Source organism: Pan troglodytes, chromosome 8, assembly GCF_028858775.2.
Source record: "Pan troglodytes isolate AG18354 chromosome 8, NHGRI_mPanTro3-v2.0_pri, whole genome shotgun sequence".
In the NCBI taxonomy this organism is placed as follows: Eukaryota; Metazoa; Chordata; class Mammalia; order Primates; family Hominidae; genus Pan; species Pan troglodytes.
In genome coordinates, this window is record NC_072406.2 from 80,383,917 (window position 1) to 80,401,707 (window position 17,791).

The 17,791-nt window shown below is 42.6% G+C and overlaps 1 protein-coding gene across 10 annotated transcripts in view; it reads left to right on the top strand.

Annotated features, from left to right (window-relative positions):
• MYPN (myopalladin) overlaps positions 1 to 17,791 on the top strand; it is a 134,277-nt gene that overhangs the window by 76,382 nt on the left and 40,104 nt on the right. For all 10 annotated transcript variants that reach the window (XM_054660163.2, XM_054660165.2, XM_054660164.2 and 7 more), the window contains 4 exons: positions 1,502 to 1,618; positions 2,096 to 2,468; positions 9,861 to 10,451; positions 11,117 to 11,255. In XM_054660163.2, the coding sequence (XP_054516138.1) occupies positions 1,502 to 1,618; positions 2,096 to 2,468; positions 9,861 to 10,451; positions 11,117 to 11,255 (1,220 nt within the window). The remainder of the gene's footprint in view (positions 1 to 1,501; positions 1,619 to 2,095; positions 2,469 to 9,860; positions 10,452 to 11,116; positions 11,256 to 17,791) is intronic.

The window sequence follows — 17,791 nt, forward strand, 5'->3', positions numbered from 1 at the left end:
CAAGATCAAGGGGCCTGCATCTGGTGAGGGCCTTCATGCTGTGCCATTCCATGGCAGAAGGCAGAAGGGCAAGAGAGCAAGTGCTCAAGAGAAGGGAGGGAGAGAGTGGGCCACTCTTACTTTCATGACGAACCCACTCCCAAGATAACAACATGTATCCATTTATTAGGGCAGAGGCATCACGACCTAAACACCTCCCTTTAGGCTCCACATCCCAGCACTGAAGCATTGGGGATTGTTTCCAGCACATGAGCATTGGGGGACATGTTCAAATAGCAATACTCAATACTACCTGCCATGCCCCACTGGCCAGATTTCCTAGAAACAGTCTAGTTAATTCAATTCAATTATCATGAAGCACTGAGATGCCTGCCAAGTTTCTCCTAATGCAACTATTTCTTAATAATTTTGTTTTTAATGTCAGTTCAATGGAGTGATAACTGGAGGTTTATGCTACTGTCTTATACCTCCTCTTTATTAGCTGTCAAGGAATATCTAACTTTAATAATTTTGGACTGTAATCATGTGGTTCTACCTGGGAATCACCTCTGTAGTTATTCACAGAGAATCATCATTCACAGTGTATCAGAGTAATCCATAAGAATTACCACAGTAATACAAAAGTAGAAATGCATTTCACTCTTCTTTCACACAGAATTTCAAGTTACTCTATCAGCTCATTACTACTAGTAAAGCAAAATATTTATTTGATGTCCAATTTTAAATTGTGGTCCTTGTTTAAAATAATCTCAATGCAAAAGTTCCCCAAGGAAATAGTGAGAGATCTAGGCTTAGAAAATGTTTTATTAGTCCTTTAATTTCACAGAAACTTCCTTTTCCTTTGACTCCTAATTTGTTTTTGTGATTTTTTAAGTTTATTGTTATACATTTCTATTTTTGCCATCTGTACTGATGACATAAAAATAGAAGATTATCTGAGAATCCATATTTTTACAAAATCCCCTTGTCAGGCCGGGCATGGGGGCTCACGCCTGTAATCCCAGGACTCTGGGAGGCCAAGGCGGGCAGATCACCTGAGGTCAGGAGTTTGAGACCAGTCTGCCAACATGGCAAAACCCCATCTCTACTAAAAATACAAAAATTAGCCGGGCTTGGTGGCACATGCCTGTAGTCCCAGCTACTCGGGAGGCTGAGGTAGGAGAATCACTTGAACCTGGGAGGTGGAGGTTGCAGTGAGCCGAGATCTTGCCACTGCGCTCCAGCCTGGGCAACAGAGCGAGACTCCACCTAAAAAAACAAAAAAATCCCCTTGTCAGTACTTGGCCTGTCTGCATGGAGTTATTGTTTCTACATTCTTTGACTCATTTTGCCTACTAATCAGTCAATTCAATCAAATAATTGTTTTGACCAATTGTTTTCAAAGAATTAATATAGCCAGCTTTTTATATTGACTTTGTAGAATCATCATCTGATACCAATAAATTCTATAATTCTGTTTTCATAATGAAGTCAGTAACCATTCTGTTTCACTGGCATATAGAGGAGATTTGCACCTTGGTCATTGCTGAGGTGTTTGCAGAAGATTCTGGGTGCTTCACATGTACTGCAAGCAACAAATACGGCACAGTGTCAAGCATTGCACAGCTGCACGTGAGAGGTAAGGACCCTTTAATGCTAGAACAGTTTAGCCTATGACTTTGAGTGTGAATATGCAGATTTTGTGTGACCATTCCTTACTGTTTTTCATACAAAGCTGGCTTGGCTCTTCTAAAAAGATTTGAATTATTGAGGAAAATGTTCTTGAACAGTGTCCAATTTTCAACTTCTTATTGCGCTTACAGCCACCACCCCAGTTAACCTGCTGTCATCATTATATTTCCTAAGAGAACATCTCCTCAATACATTTCTAAATTTCTTTCCAAAAGGGTACTTAGATTTTAAATTTAGTTTTTTATTTTTAATTTAATTTTTTCCTGTATCCTTACCATTCTTTAATGCCCCGATGATGATCTGTTTTTGACAAGCATTTTCCCATTCATACATTCCTCTGGTGTGAACACTTTCCCATTTGTGCACATGCCCCAATTCAGGCTTACAGTGGCTGACAGCTCAGGTCCTGTGATTGTCCTTTCAGGAAATGAGGACCTCAGCAACAACGGGTCTCTTCACTCAGCCAACTCCACCACCAACCTGGCAGCTATTGAGCCACAGCCCTCCCCACCCCACTCAGAGCCTCCATCTGTGGAACAACCCCCCAAACCCAAACTCGAGGGGGTTCTGGTGAACCACAATGAGCCCCGGTCCAGCTCCAGGATTGGGCTTCGTGTGCACTTCAACCTGCCTGAAGATGACAAAGGAAGTGAAGCATCCTCTGAGGCTGGTGTGGTGACCACCAGACAGACCAGGCCCGATTCTTTCCAGGAGAGGTTCAACGGACAGGCAACAAAAACCCCAGAGCCTTCTTCCCCCGTGAAAGAGCCTCCTCCAGTTCTGGCCAAACCCAAACTGTAAGTAAAAAGTAGGATGAATAACCAGAAGCTTCTGTGATCTTTTCTTGAATCTGATCTCCTTAAAAGTAATGGAACTCAGCTAGGCACAGTTGCTCACCCCTATAATCCCAGCACTTTGGGAGGCTGAGGCAGGAGGATCGCTTGAGCCCAGGAATTCGAGACCAGCCTGGGAAAAATAGTGAGACCTCTGTCTCTAAAAGAAAAATTTTTAAGTAAAAAAATTAGCAGGCGTGGTGGTGCACACCTATAGTCCTAGCTACGTGGGAGACAGAGGCAGGAGGATCACTTGAGCCTAGGAGTTTCAGGCTGCAGTGAGCTGTGATCGTGCCACTGTACCCCAGCCTGGGTGACAGAGCAAGACTTGTCCAGGAAAAAAAAGATGGAACCAAAAAGGGGAATTCCCAAATGAGAAAATACACATTAAATGTTTTGCCAAATATACATCCTTACATCAATAGAAGCATACTATCACTATTATCCTTAATTAATAATCTACCTCCAAGCAATGTTGCACTTAAACTAATTCAGAAACATTTGTCTGACATTCTGACATTAGAGGCCCCAGGTAAAGTACTTCTGTGCTTCTCTTATAAAGACTTTTTTGTGTCTAATCTTCTTTACAGTCTCTAATTTCATCCTTATATTTCCCATTTCTGCTTCAACTTAAGCTTCTGTAGTCATTATGGAAAAGCTATTTAGTATTTTTTAGATAGTTCCTAGCTGCTGCTGGATGAATATAATAGGATGAGTAAGTGGTCATGATTTTCTGACTCAACTCAGGAGCCTACTGTGGTTGTTGTCCTGACTCTCTAGAAAGCCATGTTGCAACGTTTAAAATGTCTATCCATAACAAAGCAAATACAGGGCATGATATTGCTATTATTTCCTGTTTCATCCACACATCAAAATGATAAAAAATTGTTTCTAATTACAAAAACCTTTAAATGTCAACATCAAAATCTACAGTCCCAGTGCACCCACTGTGTGTTGCTCATCACCATGAGATGTTCACTAGAAGCCATTCGTGTTTAGTTTTATATTCTGCTCACCACTATATAAGGCAAAATTCTGGACATAAGATTCAATGTTGTGAAACATGCCTCTAAGCAAGTCACATCCAGAAATGTCAGTCCCCTCAAAGTCCTGTCAGTCACAGGAAACAGGAATCCACTTAAAGTAAAAAGAGGGGAAGAGGTTATTGCAGGGATATAGGCAGAAATGGGTAAACCAAACACAACCAAACCCTGCAGGAGAAGAACTAGAGAGGCGGGAGCTGGGCCTCTTCACCTGTCACTCAGGATCACAGGTCAGTCCAGCCTCTGTCTGATGGAGCTTGCGCGGCTGGTTCGCCCTCTGTCTACGTGAGCATCTCCTTGTTTCCTCTTTACTTATCTGATCCATTCTTCTCTCTTTGAAGACCCATCAACTCATAAGTGGCCCATCATGGCCATGTCCCCATTCCACATCATGATCTGTGTCAAGTACCACTGTTAACTAAATCAGTCTCAGCCCCTCAACTCCCAATTCTAATTGGTCCAGGCTGGTCAGGTGACCTCCTGCCCCCTCCCCAGTACACTCAACTATTAGAGGATTTACCTTTGGAAGAAACTGGGTGGGAGAAGTTCTCAGAGAAGGGAGTTACAGGGAACAGGTAACCCCAAACAACCTCCTGGGGAATTGCCTCCTTTGTAGGACTGTCTCTCCCCCAGTAACAGTTTTAGGGGCCGTTACATATGATGATGGAAAAAAAAATCTGCCAAAATATTTAAAGAGGTTTATTCTAAGTCAATATGAGTGACTGCGGCCCAGGGAAATACAGTCTCCAGAGGTCCTGAGAAAGTGCACCCAAGGCAGTCAGGTTGCAGTTTGGTTTTATGCGTTTCAGGAAGACAAGAATTGCAGGTAAAATCATAAATCAATACAAGAAGACAAACATTGGTTTGGCCCAAAAAGGCAGAACATCTCAAAGCAGGGACTTACCAGTCATAGGTGGGGCTGGGGATTCTATGGCTGGCAATTGAAAGAGTTAAGTTTTGTCTGAAAACTTGGAGTCAGTAGAAAGGATTGTTCAAGTTAAAATAAGGGAATCCGCTGTTTGTCATGTGATGCCATGCCAGAGTCGGGATGAAAAGAAAACCACCATACACGGGGTCAAAAAGGCCTGTTTCAAATTAGCCAGGTGTGGTGGCGCGTGCCTTTAATCCCAGCTACTCAGGAGGCTGAGGTGGGAGAATTGCTTGAACCCAGGCGCAGAGGTTGCAGTGAACCAAGATCGCGCCACTGCACTCTAGCGTGGGCGACAGAATGAGATTATTTCTTAAAAAAAAAAAAAAAAAAAAAAAAGACCTGTTTCATGAGATTTTATGGCTTGTAGAAGTGACTTTCCGGCCAGGCATGGTGGCTCATGCCTATAATCCCAGCACTTTGGGAGGCCAAGGCGGGCGGACCACGAGTTCAGGAGATCGAGACCATCCTGGTTAACACGGTGAAACTCCGTCTCTACTAAAAAAAATACAAAATAGAAATTAGCCAGGTGTTGTTGCGGGCGCCTGTAGTCCCAGCTACTTGGGAGGCTGAAGCAGGAGAATGGCGTGAACCCAGGAGGCGGAGCTTGCAGTGAGCCAAGATCGCGTCACTGCACTCTGGCCTGGGCAACAGAATGAGACTCCGTCTCAAATTTAAAAAAAAAAAAAAAAAAAAAAAAAAGAAGTGACTTCTCTCTCTAGGCCCCTTAGAATAGGATTTGAGCATGGAAAAAGGTCAGAGTTCAGTCCTCAGGTACGTCAGTTAGGATTAAGTTGAGCTTCACTTTGCAGACAACCCAAACTAACAGGGTTTAAATACTTGAGGGTTTATTTTCTCTCACATAAAGTAGACAGGGAGTCTGGGGCTGTGATGTGGGTTCCATGGTCATTAAGAATCCAGTCTCCTTCTGTCTTTCTGCTCTGCCATCCCAAACACTGGCTTCTTCTCCAGGTCCCCTCATGGTCCAAGACGGCTGATGGTGGTCAAGTCACCACATCTACAGTTTAGGCAGTCAGAAGGGACAATAGGCAGAAGTCATATTCTTTTTTTTTTTTTTCTCCGAGATGGAGTCTTGCTCTGTCGCCCAGGCTGGAGTGCAGTGGCGTGATCTCAGCTCACTGCAACCTCTGCCTCCCGGGTTCAAGCAATTCTCCTGCCTCAGCCTCCAGAGTACCTGTGATTACAGGTGCACACCACCATGCCTGGGTAATTTTTGTATTTTTAGCAAAGAAGGAGTTTCACCATGTTGGCAAGGCTGGTCTCAAATGCCTGACCCTGTGATCTACCCACCTTGGCCTCCCAAAGTGCTGGGATTACAGGTGTGAGCCACCCACCGCACCCAGACAAAAGTCACACTCTTGATGTTAGAATCCCTTCTAAGGAGACTTCTTAGAGGTTTCAACCAAAATCTGCTTCTGCCTCTTTGGCCAGAATTTAGGCAGATGGGACACTAGTTGCAAAGGAGGCTGGAAGTACAGTCTCTAGCTGCACATATTGCCACCATGAACAAAATCGGGTTCTTTTACAAGGGGGGAATCAAGTAGACAGCAGTGCCTGCCACATGAGACTTCCAATTAATATAAGACGTCTTTCTACTAAATCATGTAGTGACACCCTCTAAAAACATAGTTCTCAGCACTATATAATTCTTTAATATTCTTTGCCTTCCTTTTCTCTTGTGTATATGTATATGTTTACATTAGTATAGATATGAATATATATATTCACACCACATACACATACACCACACCCTTTGTAAATCTACATGCCTACAACCTTTTCTTACTAGTTTTAACCTCATTAGTTTAACCTCACAACTTTGCATTAAAATATATTGACTCAGTCTTCTCAAGGATACAATTTTCTGCTTGTTCCTTCAATTTGCTATTCATATGGAAAATAGAGATAATGTAGATCTTAAAATTGCTACAGAAAGGGAAGCTGTCATTTTTAAACCTTGTATCATCAAAGCCTGACTTTGAAATTTCAGATTGAATATTAAGCTGTCTAGAGCAGTGATTCCTCACCCTGGCTACACTCTAGAATAAAATGTGGAGCTTTTAAAAAACATTTATGCCCTCCAACTCAATTGAATCAGAATCTCCCCACAGATTATTTTAATGTGCAGCCAGTTTGGAAATCACTGGTCTAGAGTTAGAGAAATAACCCCGGCCGGGCACAGTGGCTCAAGCCTGTAATCCCAGCACTTTAGGAGGCCAAGGCAGTTGGATCACTTGAGGTCAGGAGTTCTAGACTACCCTGGCCAACATGGTGAAACCCCGTCTCTACTAAAAATACAAAAATTAGCCAGGCATGGTGGTGCATGCCTGTCATCCCAGCTACTTAGGAGGCTGAGGCAGGAGAATCGTTTGAATCTAGGAGGCAGAGGTTGCAGTGAGCTGAGATCATGCCACTGCACTCCAGCCTGGGTAACAGAGCAAGACTCTGTCAAAAAAAAGAAAGAAAGAAAGAAAGAAAAAAGAAATAAAAAGAAATAACCCTGAGAGTTGCTACTATTCCCCACTACCTACCACCCACCCTCTATACCCAGGAAAACACAATAATTAACATTTAAAAGTGAGATAATGTCAGACAAAAGTCAGAATATACTAGGAAAGCCTATGCTTTGGGGCCAAATGTTTCTTTAGGGCAGCAGTTCTCAGTCCTGGATGACTGTGAGAATCACCTGGGGCTTTGTGGTTGGCAGACCCGCTGTATCAGCATCACCTGGAAGCTTGGTTGGAATGCAGACTCCCAGGCCCCACCCCACACCTGCCGAATGAGAAACTCTGGGGATGGGGGCCAGAAACCTGTGTTTTAACAGGCCCTCCAGAGGATTCTGAGGCCCAGTAAAGTTTGAGAATGACTGACCTACATTTGAAAAGATAATAATAACTCTGTCTGAATTCCATCCCAGGTAAATTAACTCTGAGCAGGTGCCTAAAGCAGCAAGGTTCATTTGTCTTTTACAGTCTCCAGGTGATTCAAATGTGCAACCAGCACAGTGACTACTGCTAAAACCATAGCAGATTTACTCAGAACTAGTTTTCCAAGTCAGTGATGCACTGGCAAATGTTTAATGACTGACAGGGGTGAGAAAGCCCTGATTTTTAGCATTTGCACCAATTTCAAGCTACTAAGAGAAAGTCATCGAATGGGTAGTTGAGATGTGCACTACCTGTTCTTCAAAGCCAGTGAACTGGCTCCAGCACACACTGCCAGAAATTGTCGTTGCCAAAACTGCTTTCAAAAGTACTTGATACAGTATCTCAAGTTTGTTGTCTGGCATTTTATCTTAAGAATTCAAAATCCTTAATAATTTCTTTTATATTCCTTATAATGCAGAGTCTTTGTGTCCCAAAAGCAACACATATTTCCAAAGAACATAAAACCAGCCAGGCGCTTGCCTGTAATTCTAGCACTTTTGGAGGCCAAGGCGGGCAAATTGCTTGAGCTCAGGAGTTTGAGACCAGCCTGGGCAACATGACGAGACCCCCAACTCTACAAAAAATATAAAAAATTGCTGGGTGTGGAGGCACGCACCTGTGGTCCCAGCTACTTGGGAGGCTAAGGCAGAAGGATCACTTGAACTCAGGAGGTTGGGGCTACAGTGAGCCGTGATTGTGCCACTGTACTCCAGCCTAGGTGACAGAGTAAGACTCTGCCTAAAATAATTAAATAAATAAAAATAGAATAAAGAACATATAATTAGTGGTCCTGAAGCACTGTGATCTCACCTATGGGTCTTCCCGTGGTTACTCATTCAACAATAGATTCTCCTAAACATCAAAGTTTGACAGCCTTAATGACTTTATGCATATATGATTTTAAGACATTTTTGTTGCACTTTCTTTGTTAAAAAATAACTCTTTTGTGAAGAGAAATTCAATAGACCATTGAATTCAATGGACCATTAAGGCAAATCACGTGATGCCTCTGTGACTCAGGTTCTATAAATGGAGAAACTGCTTCCAGTTTGATCTTTCTCCTTTTAGGAACAATAAAAGTCTAAGGCAAGGTTTATAATCAGGGTGAGCATATAATCATCATTCAAATTAGGACATTTCTGAGAGTGAAAGTGAGTTCTATTAATAATGATGTCAGGGCCGGGCACGGTGGCTCGCGCCTGTAATCCCACCAGTTTGGGAGGCCAAGACGGGCAGATCATTTGAGGTCAGGAGTTCAAGACCAGCCTGGCCAAAATGGTGAAACCCTGTCTCTACTAAAAATACAAAAATTAGCCGGGCATGGTGGCAGACACCTGTGGTCCCAGCTACTTGGGAGGCTGAAGCACAAGAATCGCTTGAACCCAGGAGGCAGAGGTTGCAGTGAGCCAAGATCGCACCACTGCACTCCAGCCTGGGCAACAGAGTGAGACTCTGTCTCAAAAAAAAGAAAAACAAAAACAAAAATAATGATGCCAGGAAAAGATGTTAAACCAGGACCTTCCTGAATGTATGGGGACATATGGTCACTTTATCTATAAAGGTTTGTTATCGCGAGAGAATGAGAAACCTCTCTGAGACACATCCGGCTTCTTTGTTAAGGTCGGCTCTAAAACAAGGCAGAGTGGAGAATACAGCATGTTCTCATGGAGAATTCAGCCCTTTTCAGTAACTCACACTGGCGTGTAGTTCAGTGCCTTCTGTTCTGAAGCTGGGATACTTTCCTCTGATCATCAGAACTTTGAGCACTGCCTACAAGAGAAACATTGTCTCTATTTCTCTTTTCCAATTTATAAACTCTTTGTTGCACAACTCCAAGGTCGCAATACAAAGAATACAGTGTGAAGGACGCCCTTGGAAAGAAGGAAAGACAAACTCACCAATTATTGATCAGCTGATTTCTTGCCACTCTGATTGTGTGTTCTTTATCAACATCAAGTTATTTTATTTATTTATTTATTTATTGAGATGAGCCTCACTCTGTCACTGAGGCTGGAGTGAGGTGGCATGATCAGGACTCACTGCAATCTCCGCCTCCAGGCTCAAGCCTGGGATCTCAAGTGATCTTCCTGGGATCCTCCTGGGATCACTAAAGCAATCTTCCCACCACAGCCTCCTGAGTAGCTGGGGCTACAGGCGTGCACCACCATGTCTGGCTAATATATATGTATATATAATTTTTTTTTTTTTTTTTTTTTTTTGTAGAGACGGGGTTTCACCATGTTGCCCAGGCTGGTCTCAAACTCCTGGACTCAAGTGATCCACCTGTCTCCGCCTCCCAAAGTGCTGGGATTACAGGCATGAGCCACCATGCCCCGCCTATCATCAAGTTATAAACAGTCTGTCTGAACATTGTTTGAAAGGTGAGGCCAATAATAACACATTTCCTTCTCTCTCTCCACCCTTGTTTTGTGTACAGTGATTCCACTCAGTTACAACAGCTTCATAACCAAGTCTTACTGGAACAACACCAGTTGCAAAACGCACCTCCTTCATCTCCTAAGGAGTTTCCTTTCAACATGACTGTTTTGAACTCCACTGCTCCCCCAGCGGTGACAATATCCAGTAAGCAGGTGAAGGCTCCTTCATCACAGACGTTCAGCTTGGCCCGGCCGAAGTATTTCTTCCCCTCCACGAACACCACCGCAGCAACTGTGGCCCCTTCCAGCTCTCCGGTGTTCACTTTGAGCAGCACTCCTCAAACTATTCAGAGGACAGTGAGCAAAGAAAGCCTCTTAGTGTCTCACCCCTCTGTGCAAACCAAATCTCCAGGAGGGCTTTCCATCCAAAATGAGCCACTCCCACCAGGCCCAACAGAACCAACACCGCCACCATTCACATTTTCCATCCCCAGCGGAAACCAGTTTCAGCCCCGCTGTGTGTCCCCAATTCCTGTCTCTCCTACCAGCCGGATTCAGAACCCAGTGGCTTTCCTCAGCTCTGTTCTGCCTTCTCTCCCTGCCGTCCCACCCACAAATGCCATGGGGCTGCCTAGAAGTGCACCATCCATGTAAGTGTCATTGAGGTTTCTTGATGTAAGATGCTAGTTAAGAGGCAATGTGCGCATTGAATAGCTTGATCTGAAACAGGGCTCTCATTTTGTGGATTCCTAGACAATCTTATTCTCTTAGACACAGAATGGATGTGGAACACTTCAGGACAAAGGGGATGATTACTTTGAATGATTATTAATAATTAAAATATCAGGCTAGGTGTGGTAACTCATGCCTGTAATCCCAGCACTTTGGGAGGCCGAGGAAGGCAGATCACTTGAGTTCTGGTGTTTGACAGCAGCCTGGGCAACATGGTGAAACCCCCGTCTCTAGGAGAAACACAAAAAATTAGCTGGGCGTGTTGGTGCATGCCTGTAATCCCAGCTACTCAGGAGGCTGAGGCAGGAGAATCATTGAACCCAAGAGGCGGAGGTTGCAGTGAGCCGAGATCACACCACTGCACTCCAGCCTGGATGACAGAGACTCTGTCTCAAAAAAAATTTTTTTTAATTAAAGTATCAAAAAGACCTTTACAAATACCGATTCTCTGCACAGGGCTTAATTCCCTAAGTGCCTAATGACCGCTGGTTTCTGGTTGTCATTTCAACCACTCTGATTTCTAGGCCTTTTTACCCTGGCCAGTGCTTTTCATGGGTGTGTTGGGTGTGGATTTATCTTACAGGCCATCCCAGGGATTAGCGAAGAAAAATACAAAGTCTCCTCAACCAGTGAATGATGATAACATTCGTGAAACTAAGAACGCAGTGATTCGAGACTTGGGGAAAAAAATAACTTTCAGTGATGTCAGACCAAACCAGCAGGTAAGATTGTTGGATTCAGAAGGTTTATTGAAATTTTATTGTAAGGAATTTAATTTTGCTTGATTCAGTCCTCGGATACTCAGGTAACCTCAGTGAGGCTGATGTTGCAGCTCAGATGGTAGAGCACAGACTAACCAAAGGTCACGTGAGAAACCTGCCTGTGTGGATCTGCGGTTCTTAATTCTCCCAGTAGTTAACTCAGTTTACTTGTTTACATGTATTTACCCAGAATAAGATATATTAAAGAAGAGAGTAGACAATCTATTGCGCATCCCAGCAATCCTCACCTCAGTTTACAATCTAAACGTTTTTGAGACAGGTCTCGATCTGTCACCCAGGCTGGGGTGCAGTGGTACGATCACGGTTCACTGCAACCTTGACCTCCCGGGCTCAAGTGTTCCTCTTGCCTTAGCTTCCCAAGTAGCTGAGACTACAGGCCCGGCTAATTTTTTAATTTTTTGTAGAGACAGGGGTCTTGCCATGTTGCCCAGCCTTGTCTCAAACTCCTGGGCTCAAGCAATCCTCCTGCCTCAGCCTTCCAAAGTGCTGGGATTACAGGCATAAGACACCACACCCAGCCTATGACCTAGACTTTAAGGAATTCTGGGGTTCTAAGCTGTCTAATCTTCAATCTAATGTGCTTAAAAGTTTGATCACCAGTACCTCTCAATCCTTATATTAGGTTGAATCATGTGAAATAGCCATTAGGCAACATCCTGTTGTTCAACCTATACAACTCTTTGCTTTCTGGTAAATGCTTACACCAAAGGAAAAAGAGGAAAGCCACCTGTGAGCATCATTCAAACAAAAGAAAGATAGATTGAACGTTTTCTTATTTGAGGCATTTATTTTTGCTTTTGAGAATCCAGTAGTTATTTTTAATGCAGGTTTACATTTTAATAATCTAACTCTTGGTTTATTTCCCAAGATGGGAACTGATAAAAATATTACAAAATTTCAGTCAGTACTGTATGCCAAATATTGTGGAATTTGTGGACTCCTAGAAACAAAGCTCTCGATTTCCCAGACCATATGCTGTTTTCCTTAGTGTTTCTGTCTCTTACTTCCAGTGGAGCCATGGGTATATAGTAATTTGCAATTGTGTTATATATTGAGCAACTTATACTGAGTGGATTCTTTTGAAAATGTGCTTCTTAAAATCTTTTAAAAATTCACTTAAAATTATTAAGGAGAATATTTAAACTTGCCATAACTGAGTATACTTTTCATGGATTATTTCACCAAATTTCATCTATTTCTAGGAGGCAAATGCCAACGCTACTATTCTTCTCTTCCATCTTCTAGACAGAGAAACTAAGGCACAGGCTCAGTAGTGGAACTAGAACTAGAGCTATGGTTTCCAGGATACTCTCACATTTTCCCTGAAACGCTGCAGTGTTTTCAGTTTTATGAGAACAGTTACCTTCAAGCTCTATACATGTTGCTCTGTCTAATGCAGATTTGTTTTCCTATAATACTGTCACCACACTTGTGGCTGTTAATCCTTCTAAGTGTCATTGTAATTATAGCTGTATTCAGCCTATGTCTTTTACAACTCGGAGAGAGAGCAATTAGAGCCTTGTAAAAACAATGCTAGCTCGCACATACGCTGTTTGATTTTACTTTTATAGTTACTCTGTAGGTAGATCCAGGATACCCCATTGCCCAGCTCAGGGGAAAGAAGGGTTTTTCTCTTAGTTACCTGACATGTGTGTACATGTAAACGTGAAATTCCACAAGTTGAATGCCATAAACCCAGTAGAAATCTCTCTTAAACCTCCATCATGAATTAACTTCTGGACTAATCGCAGGAACTAGGAAAGTCTCTAAAAGCATCTCAACACTCTCCTCTGAATATTTGTGACATATGTCATTCTCCTGAGAATTATTATTCTGAGAATTATTACAGTTGGTTAATTACAGAATTGATCTTAGACTACATTCCATGCCATGGATAATGAAATCCAAGCTGCATAAATGAAATTCGGGAAACTGGGAGCTGTCTGAGATGGAATGCTTGCATTTGGATGGCAGATGTTGACTGTGAGGAAGTTTTGGGAAATAAAATGATGATCATATTATAATATTGTTTTATCCATTGCTGCCTTCGGAAATGATAGTAAAAACATCATGAAGAACTGTCTAAAATATACTGTGACCCACGCTGGTGAAGTTAAGAAGAAAGTCAGCTTAGGAAAGTGTAAAAACACTAGACAAGCAGAGAAAAATTATGAAGAGACCCCTGTGTATTGATAGTCGTCTAGGCCTGCAGTCCGGGGTCACAGGAATGAAAATAATCTGTGTTCTCATTCCCATATTAGCCTACACATGTGGGAATGGGGTGCAAATGATTCCTTTGGAAGAGTATGCATTTGTTTTGCTTTGAAAACTTTTAGGTCCAGAAAGCTGGGTTCTCTTGCCCTATTTTAGTTCTAAGTAAATAAAGAATACACTGTCCTAGAACATTTGCATGATCTAGCATTAACACATTGTGCTGAGCATGAAAATAAATCAGAAGTCCTTGAACAATGAATATTACTGACTATAAACAATTTTCTCCCCAGAACTCAAATTTATAAATTATGTTTTAAAATGTGTTTTCTTTGATGTATCTACCACTTTGTGTTTCTCTGTTGTGATAGTTCAGTCTTTGCCTTTTAACTCATCTTACGTATTTACAATTAGCAAGTAACATTTGTAGATTCTTAGAACCTTTTGAAATGAGAAGGTGCCATCCTTTCAGAGGCTCATATTTATTAAAATTTTTAGCTTTCTAAACTTACAACAAAGTGTCTTTGAGTTGGGGATGAGCCAAGAGAAAGGTTTCCTTATTTCTAGATTTTTAGGCTGCATCATTTGCTATTTTGAAGAGTACCATTCATCACCAGTGGATCTTGACTGGACATCAATAAAACCTAAATGGTTTAGGTTAGAATGGTGAATCTGAAAAGTCAAAGGAATCCAGGATCACGGCCGGGCATGGTGGCTCAGGCCTGTAATCCTAGCACTTTGGGAGGCCGAGACAGGCGGATCACTTGAGGTCAGGAATTCAAGACCAGCCTGGCCAACAGTGAAACCCCGTCTCTACTAAACATACAAAAATTAGATGGGTTTGGCAGTGGGTACCTGTAGTCCCAACTACTCGGGAGGCTGAAGCAGGAGAATCACTTGAACCCAGGAGGTGGAGGTTGCAGTGAGCTGAGATCATGCCATTGAGCTCCAGTCTGGGTGACAGAGTGAGACTCTGCCTCAAAAAAAAAAAAAAAAAAAGGAATCCAGGATCGCAAAGCATAATGGAGCTTTCATGACAAATGATTTTAATTCATACATGACTTAGCATGAAGTTCTGCACCCAGTAAATATTTGTTGACTAGCTATGTTGACTGTTAATTTCTAATCTCCATTTCCCACCCCTCTACCCCCAGCTAATGTCTTATTTCAACTTTCCTCCTTGACCTCATTTCTCTGGAAACTTTCCCATCTCGTTATTTGGTCCTCTCACACCCCCTGCTTTTTATTATTATTATTAATGTTTCTTTTAAACTATCTGCAGTTTCCAGATACTGCCCTATGTGACAGAGGAAAAAAAAATAAGTACCTCCTAATTTTTGTTCTGCCTTTTGTTCCTCTAATCTCCTTCTTCTCTGAGCTGTTCTGTCAGTTCTTCTATTTAAGTCTTCCTCTTTCATCTCTTACCATGAATTCTTTATGACAATCCTCTTTTGTGAGCCGTGAATAGTCATGCCATTCATTCCCTTTCTAACAAGAATTTCACATTGGCCTTACATTCTACTTTGTAAGGCCACTGGCTTTATGCTGCCCACTTTGGGCATTTCAGGACCTTGGCTGCTGGGATAGTGAAGTGTCTCTGTATCCTCTGCCATGGACCCACACAGAATGCACCAGTCAGGAGCAACCTGGGGGCTCAGACTGGGCGGTGTCTTGTTCATTGCTGCATCCCTGTTGTGCATGGTGCAGAGTAGGTGCTCAGTGAACATTGCTGAATCAACCCACGACTATGGAATTTACATTAGTTTCAGAAAAAGTAATAAAACTGTTAACCAAGTAGAAAAGTTTGGATTTGTTGCAAAACTATGGAAAATAGTTCACATGACTATATAGATTCTGATTATACCTCATTATGGATACCACCCACTATGGTAACAATCCAACTTAATTAGCTGATTTTAAAAGATGAAAAGTTTTTTATTTTTTTGAGACAGGGTTATCACTCTGTCACCCAGGCTGGAGTGCAGTGGTGCGATCTCCACTCATTGCAGCCTTGACTTCTCGGGCTCAAGTGATCCTCCCACCTCAGCCCTACCCCCAGTGGCTGGGTCTACAGGTGCAAGCCACCATACCCTGCTTATTTTAGTTTTTTTTTTTATAGAGAGGAGGTTTCGCCAAGATGAAATCTTTTAAAAACACACAGAAATTAAACAAAACTCTTGTGTTAACCAAACATTTAAGTATAATGTAAATCTGTGCATCTTTTAATAATTCTTTATTCTTAAGTACAAAATTGGATTAAAAGTATTTTTAGGTAAGCTCCTTGAAGGTAGAGTCTGTGTTTTGCAGAATGTTGTATCCCCATTGTCTATCACAGTGTTTAGCACATAATAGGTACTTACTAAGAATTTGGCAGCAGAGACAGGGTAGGCTATGATAACTAGTTATTTCTACTGAAGGCAACAAGTGATGTTAGATAAATGGCAAAATAAATTATCTTCTAGGTATGTTAACCTCCAAGTTTCTGTCACCCAGGCTGGAGTGCAGAATGCAGTGGCGCATTCTCTGCTCACTGCAACCTTCAGCTCCCAGGCTCAAGCAATTCTCCCACCTGAGACCTCCAAGTAGATGGGACTACAGGCACGTGCCACTACTCCTGGCTAATTTTTGTGTTATTTGTAGAGACAGGGTTTCACCATTTTGCCCAGGCTGGTCTTGAACTCCTGAGCTCAAGCGATCTACCCGCCTTGGCCTCCCAAAGTGCTAGGATTACAGGCGTGGGCCACTGTGCCCGGCCTACCTCCAAGTTTATCTAAGAATCCTTTCTTCTGTCTCTAAACTCTGTCTGTCTCTGGAAAGAAAAGGAGAACACTTTCTCTAACACACAGTGCTTTCTTTTAGCGCAAATCATACCCAGAATCTGTTGGGAACACTTTGAGCAGGTCTTCTAGCTGGCTTGATCCTGTTTGATTATTTGCCCCTGAAGTCCAGGCTCAGGACCCAGAGTAGAGAAAGCCCGCGGTGAGCTCAGGCAGTGACTGTTGGATCATGGCCCATACCTCAGCAGTGCCATATCCAATTGGGATGCGTCATTACATTATGTTTCGCAACAGAAAAACTGTCTCCACCAATTGGAAGGAACTGCCAATTTGAAGAAACTTTTTGCTGATGTGTCCCAGAAATCAAATGTTTCAAGTTGTCAATTTATCAGCCTGAAGAGGATTATCTTTTTAAAAAAAATGGTTATATTTTCAAGTGGCATATTCTTCTGAAGTAAATATTTTTAGCTTTTCATTTCCTTTCATAAAGCAACTCTAATTCTATGCAATTCATTAGCCTAGAGAGGATGGGTCATTTCTCATTGATTTAATTTCTATAACACCCAGATTTACACAGAAAAAATATTCTTTCCTTTGAGTGTAGACGTCATCCATGAGCAGCTAACACAAAAACTCCTGTTTTTACTCACAAAGGAGATGAGGCAAGGGAAAATGGAGAACACAGCATAAACCCAGTACTGGACATTTAAAATGGACATTTACAGACAGTGGATTGATAGTGAAACATTTGTGCAGAACAGTGCAGAAAATACCTTTACATTTAATTTTAATTTTTTTTTTTAAGACGGAGTCTTGCTCTGTTGCCCAGGCTGAATTGCAGTGGCATGATCTTGGCTCACTGCAATCTCCGCCTCCTGGGTTCAAGATTCTCCTGCCTCAGCCTCTTGAGTAGCTGGGACTACAGGTGCTCGCCACCATGCCTGGCTAACTTTTGTATTTGTAGTAGAGACGGGGTTTCACCATGCTGGCCAGGCTGGTCTCGAACTCTTGACCTCAAGTGATCCACCTACCTCAGCCTCCCAAAGTGCTGGGATTACAGGCGTGAGCCACCATGCCCGGCCTAACTTCTGCTCCTGATTCCTTCCTGTCTTGATCTTGAAAGGACCTAAGCTGATCCCACATTGACTTTGTTTTGTCTGTGGCCTACAGATGCATGATGGGAACCACAGCACACCCTCTGCCCTGACACACTGTAGGCCTCCAGGCCACTCAAGGCAGCCTTCCACTTTGCCCATCAGCAAAAAGCCAAGCTTGCTCCTCACTCTTTAGATTTCTCAGGCAGGGGGCAGATGGCAAACCCCTGTGTCCTCCTAACTGTAGGAGGCATAGCAAGCTCTCCAAGCTCTCCAGTGGACCCTGGACCCTCTCCAAGAGGGTCCATTTAATCTCCCTCGCTAAACTTGAGGTGAAACAAGTACCCCAGGGTTAGGGGTGGAGGTAGGCATCTCACAGACATTAATGGCTCTC